Genomic DNA, 6,255 nt, shown 5'->3' with positions numbered 1-6,255 from the left:
TAATTTGTGCACCGAGTTATGAAGGAGGTCCGGGAAGGGGCTAATTCCCACCAAATAATCCTGGAGTCCAGTTATAAGGTGACCACGTGTATGGCTCCAGAACAGCAAGGCGGCAGGCTCCAGCAGTGGGCGTGGCAGAACGATAGAGCGGCAGGCTCCACCCAGATGCAAACAGTGAAACCTGAGCAAACAGGTTTCAGGCTGAGGGGGTGGGGGAGGTTACAGTGATTTATAAAAAAATATTTTTAAACATCCTCAGTTTATTCAATTTAAGGATAGGCATGTAGCTCTCTGGAATTCATTTAGTATGCCCAATGCTTTGGGTTCTCTTGATTTTTTGGTGCAACAACAACAACAACAAAGTAATAATAAAAACAGAGTACAAACTCCTTTTAATTGAAAGAGGAAGGGAGTAGGTTGCCTATGAACCTGCACTGTGAAGCAAAATTATATTCTAGTTCCATTTTCTAAGCTCTTGCGTGCTTTAGATTTCAAATAAGTTACTTTGCCTTTGGACAGTTTACTTTTCCTCTCTGTAAACTGAGCTGGTAGTAATCCCATGCTCTGAGTGAATTCATAAAGGTCTTGGAGGTAGTAATCCCATGCTCGCCCTAAGTGAGTTCGTAAAGGTTCTTGGATGTGTGCCAAGCCTAAGCAAGTGCTGATTAGTCATGAGAACCAATCAATACGAGTTTAGGGGTTTTGGAAGTTCCAACTGAGTATGTTGAAAAGATAAGATAATTTCTGCTTTGAGTGATCCCGTAGTTCCATTAGTAAGAAAAGCTGATATGTAAATAAGGATAAAACAAAACAAAACAAAACAAAACAAAAACCAGAATACCATGGGTTGACACCTAGCTTTCTGGAACCACATAAACTATATGGCTTTACATTATAAACTATAAAGCTTGTTGTAATAAAGAAAAAAAAAAAAAAGTGACGGTGAGATAGCCTGCACCAAAGGAGATTCCTCATTTCAGCAGGACCTCAGAGGCCTGCTCGTTTCTGTTGATAGAAGGAAGTGCACCTTTCTAACCACTTCCCTATGAGGTTGGGCTACCACTGCTCCAAGTCAAATCTCTCTTCCTTCTAAAATCTAACTACATGCTTCATAATAATAATTACATTATTACTGCTATTACTATTATTAGAACAACAGCAATAACAACAACAGTAATAGTAACAGCAGCAGCAATAGTAATAACACACTTTTTTTTTTTTCCCCAGTCTGATGTCTGATGAAAAGCAAATTTGAAATCCCCTAAATTGAAACCCAAGGCAACTACCTAGATGATGCAATCTGACCAGTGGGTAACCTGAGGGAGTGATGAGTATGGTCTGCTATCACCTGTGCCATTTCCCCTCTTCAATGCATTTTCATTACCTGTGGGGTAATATTATCACCCTCCTGAGTGGTTGTGACATGTCAAGTACATTTGTGGTATTATTCTTTCTTATTTTTATTTGTTTATTCACTTTACTTCCTGAGTGAACCCCCAGTCCCACCCTCACATTCCCCTTCCTCCTAATACCGCTTTCCCTACTTATCACAGAAGGGAAGATCCCCTTGTATACCAACCCACTCTGGCACATCAAGTCACAGCAGGACTAAGCAAATCCTCTCCCATTGAGGCTAGACAAGGCAGGCCTGGTAGCAGAAGGGGATTCAAAGGCAGGGAACAGAATCAGAGACAGCCCCTCTTCCAGTTGCTAGGGGATCCACATGAAAACCAAGCTGTGGATCTGCTACAAATGCAGGCCTAGATCTAGCCTGTGAGTGTTCTTTGGTTGATGGTTCAGTATCTGTGAGCCCCTGTGGATTAAAATAGTGTCCTGTCTCTGGCCTACCACAGGGATAGGGCTGCTCATGGAGGCAAACATGGGAAGCTTAACTGCACACATCCCATGCAGCTGCCTAATGGGAGTTGGGCTATAAGAAGCTGCAGGACCCTGCTCAGGTGGTAGGGAGGTACAATCTTAGGTACTGGTGGACCTGCTGGAATTAGCTTGGGATCTCTGGACCACACAGAGGCCAGGGATGGCAGGTTCTAGCTCTTAGACACTGCAGACACCCCTCGATGTCACAGAAGAGCTGAGAATGGAGTAGGGGACCATGGGATTGGTTCTGGCTCAGGGCAGAAGGGAAAAGGACAGGAGGAGATCTCCAGATGGTTCCCGAGGAGAGCAGAGTGTCCTTGGCTTAGTGGAAACTGTGGCTGAGAAGGCAGAGAGGCCCCCTGTGTGAGATTAGGCACCGCTCTTTAGAGGAAGACCTGTTCCATTGCTCCAGCAAGGTGGATCCCATTGAGAAGAGACAGACCATGGTTTTAAGGTGTTTATTGTCATGGTGGAGAGTTGTGATGAGTGAAACCATACCCCACTTTCTCAATGCAGGCTTGAGGTTAAATACCTTTTGCTAGGAGGATTGTCTTGGAAGGGGAGCTAAGAGGGTAGTAGAGGCAGAGACAGGCAGAGAGAGAGGGAGAGAGTAGAGAAGTAGAGGCCAGCCATGGTCACGTGGAGAGAAGGGGGAAGGGAATGCAGAGAGAGGGGGTAAGAGAGATAGGCAAGAGTAAGAGAGAAAGGAGGGGGCAAGCAGCCCTTTTTATAGAAGTCCAGGCATACCTAGCTGTTGCTAGGTAACTGTGGGGAGGAGCATACCTGGCTGTAGCCAGGTTACCATGGGGGTAGAATCCAGACCAAATACCAAAGGCTTGGGGCATTGTCCTACGTGACTGCCACAGAATAATGGAGAGCTGAGGCCTCCTGTCAGGAGCCTGGTGTCAAGAAACATGGCAGGCAAACGCCTTTCATCCCTTGCAGGAACTGCTGGGACTCTGGGGTTTAAACCCAGCTCAACCAGAAAACAGGCTGCCTTTTCAGGTCCCACAAGCCCCTATGGGCCCAGGTTAGTTGACTCTGCATCTTTTTGTCTTTGATCTCTCAGGCTCCCTCAATCCTCTCCCCCACTCATCCACAAGACTCCCCTCTCCGGAACTCCTCCTAGTGTTTGACTATGAGTCTCTGCATCTGTTTCCATCAGCTGCTGGATGAAGTGTCTTAGGAGACAGTAATGCTAGGCTCCTGTCTATAAGCCTAGCAGAGTATCATATATCTTGTCAGCATTTGGCTCTCTTGCATGGGATGGTCTCAAGTTGGGCCAGTCATTGGTTGGCCATTCCTTCAATCTCCTCTCTATCTTTATTCCTGAACAGCTTGTAGGCAGGATAAATTTTGGGTCGAAGGTTTTGTGGATGGGTTGGTGTCCTCCTCCCTCTACTGGAAGTCCCACCAGGATACAGGAAGTGGACACTTCAGTCTCCACATCCCTTTTCTTCCCTATTTTACTAATAAAGAAAATGGAAGTTAGATATCTGGCCCATGAGCATTCAATGAACAAGAGCCTGCATTTACATTCAGGGTTATCTCTAAAGGATCCAGCATCCTTTCCCAAACATGGCATGTAGCAGACACACAGCAAGTCACAGCTGGTATTTTAACTATTATTCCAAAATTACATCTATCATAACTATAAACATGGATTTACTTTAAAGGCAGAGCTATAAGGCCACGTCTCCTTTCGTGCCCTAGGACATATGTCATTGCAAGGTTTAGAGAAACACACATGCTACTTATGTGGCTTGCTCAATGATTTAACCCCATAATGAAGACAGGTTGTATCTGTACACACTCCATTCTCAATAGATTTCTTACAGAAGGAGGAACACCAGGCTAGGCATTTCCCAAAACAGCATACTTCTTAAAATTGTTTAGTGATTCCCCTCATTTTCTTCTTGTATATTCTCTGTATTTTTACTCTAACACTAGATGTTTAGGACACAGTTTCTGAGTGAAATCATATCTCTGGCTTAAAGCAGTTTCTCCACTTAATCCTTATCCACACTGCATCAGTGTGTGGTGTTGTGATTTCCTGCAAGACACTTTGCTCCTCTTGGTCTGAGGTTCTTTATACGTAAAATATATTTGTCTTGATTTGTTTGGCATGTTATTGTTTTGATTCGCAGAACTTTTCTTCTCTCAGGGCCTCAGCATTCGCAGCCCTGGGCAAGCCTGGCAAGGACACCCCTGGCTCAGAATTAAATGTACTCTTCTGTGTGGTTAGTTCCTAAAGCTGTGTGTGTTTACACATGGGTCATTTATATCAAGTTATGGTAATATACGTTATTACTTCATTGAACTATGTTGCTAATATTGATTTCTCCTCATTTGCTCTATATTCATTTAGAAGAATTCTATGAAAATTCTAGAAGTCGGCTCACAAAGGGGGACCTTCCGTTCTCTGTAGATCCAGTTTAAAGGAAGGATTTGGGGAGAGGGTGCTTCTGTAGTCATAAATTTAACACTTCCAGCTTTGAATTGATTTTACATATAAAATATGAAGTAGTTATGTGGTTGTTTGTACATATGTAACTCTAAATAATATTAAGATTACAATCCTCTGGCAACCTGGTTCTGCAGAATGGAGAAAGTTGGGCAGTCATTTGTCAAGGTTTAAAGATTTAATTTTAAGAAGCGGCTTTTCAACTGGATGATAGACTTATCATGTTCTTATTCTCAAGAACAGAATTACTTTACTTAAGGAGGCTTACTACTTCCATGTTTATGAGAAAGGTCACCTATATGTTCTAAACTTCAGGACCATAGGTCAAATTTGACTAGAAGTTACAATGGGCTGAAAACAATAATTTGTTTTGTTTTTGTGAGTGGTGGTTTTCCAGTTCAAGCGTTTCTTATTTGAGTAGGTGATCCACAAGATCGTATTAAGCAGATTGGCCATACTCATTCATTCGTTTCATCTGCTTGCTCCCAAAGGGTGCATAAAGAGTTTTACATCTTGTGCTGAACACTTTATATCCATTTTATCCTCAGAGTAGATAAAACCATCACCTGCTAACAAATGGGCGAAGAAGGCTCGAGGAGAATCAGCCCCAAGTCAAGATAAAGAACAGAGGGCCTGAGATCAATGGTAGATCTTGGCTTTACTAAGATCCCCCACTGTCCAGCGTTTTTTTAAAGTTGTTTGTTTGTTTTAGGCCTTTGGCAAACACAGTAGTAGTAATGAAGGAACTGCTATGTTCGGCTAAGAGAACACTCGAGGTGTGACAATGATAATGTCTGTATTCTCTTAGTTGAAAAGCGGAGAGAGTCTGTGTCTAAAGTTCAGGGCCGCAGATCCAGGCATCACAAGTTACAGTGTCAGCAGTCATTTAAGCTTCTCAACGCTTGCCCGCATCACAGCTCCTTCCCAGACACCAACTCTAAAGCTGTCTTCACTCGGCCCTCCAGCCAGCTGGCCTGGGAGGAGCCTTCCGGTTGTCAGAACTCGCTGCCAGTCTCCTGGCAACAGCAGACGCTGGAAGTCTCCTGGGCCTTGGGGCGCGCTCTCAGCGGGCGGGCGGGCGCTGCTGGAGGCTGCTAGAGTGGGCCGCAGGCATGGCTTCCAAACAAGCTAAAAGGAAAGAAGTGCATCGGATCAATTCCGCGCATGGATCAGATAAATCTAAAGAGTAAGGGACCTTTATCACGCAGTGCCTTCCCCTCCCCTGCCCCCAGGCCTGTCCCACCCAGAGCTGAACCTCCTCCCAGATTTGCCTGGCTTGTGTCTGTCCTCCCTTACCGGGAATCTGTCTTAAAGATGCCTTTTCTTTATCAACCTCAGTCTAGAGCCACTTCCGTTCCAGAAAAGCTGCTTTCCTGCTCTTTAAATTCCCATTTGTGAACTCATGTAGACAGAGAATGGTAATAGTCGGTAAAAATACTTAATGGACTAAATTAATAAATAACAGCGATTGATAGATTTTACCAGGCTTGAAAAAATTTAAGTCTCTTCCCCAAATAATAATAATGGATAAAGCTAATCGACATTAAAGGCTCAAACCTATTTAGGAGCTTGGTGGGAAGTCCTGAACCCTAAATCCTTAAAGCAATCAGTTTTCATCAGTGTTTGAGTGGTATATGAGTGTCAGGATCCTGTGATAGTCACAGGTCACACTGGCAAGATGCTGGATCTTCCTTTGCCAGGACTGCTGATTTCTTTTGGAAGAGTTGATGTATTTTAGATATCTTTCCTTCTTTATAGTTATAATCTGAATTGAATTCTGCTGATACAAATGTATGTTTGATTTATAAAGACAAAAAAATAGGTACTTTCACAATATAATATTTTACAGGTAGGTTTTGCGACCATTGATTAAATATTAAGTACCAAATCTTATTTTGACATAGCAATAAAAG

General features: G+C 43.4%; 1 protein-coding gene across 10 annotated transcripts in view; it reads left to right on the top strand.

The window, feature by feature from the left end:
- Positions 1-2,675: 2,675 nt before the first annotated feature.
- Positions 2,676-6,255, top strand: part of Adgb (androglobin) — a 139,391-nt gene continuing 135,811 nt past the window's right edge. For 7 of the 10 annotated variants that reach the window (XM_011243163.3, XM_017313876.2, XM_030244999.1 and 4 more), the window contains exon 1: positions 2,676-2,908. In XM_011243163.3, the coding sequence (XP_011241465.1) occupies positions 2,793-2,908 (116 nt within the window). In that variant the 5' untranslated portion in view covers positions 2,676-2,792. Of the gene's footprint in view, positions 2,909-5,349; positions 5,529-6,255 lie in introns of those variants that run through there. The other 3 variants (XM_017313879.2, XM_006512658.4, NM_001127353.4) reach the window with 2 other exon arrangements.

This window comes from Mus musculus, chromosome 10 (assembly GCF_000001635.26).
Source record: "Mus musculus strain C57BL/6J chromosome 10, GRCm38.p6 C57BL/6J".
Lineage (NCBI taxonomy): Eukaryota > Metazoa > Chordata > Mammalia > Rodentia > Muridae > Mus > Mus musculus.
Note: the sequence above shows the minus strand (reverse complement) of the source record. Positions and strands in the feature narration are given on the sequence as shown.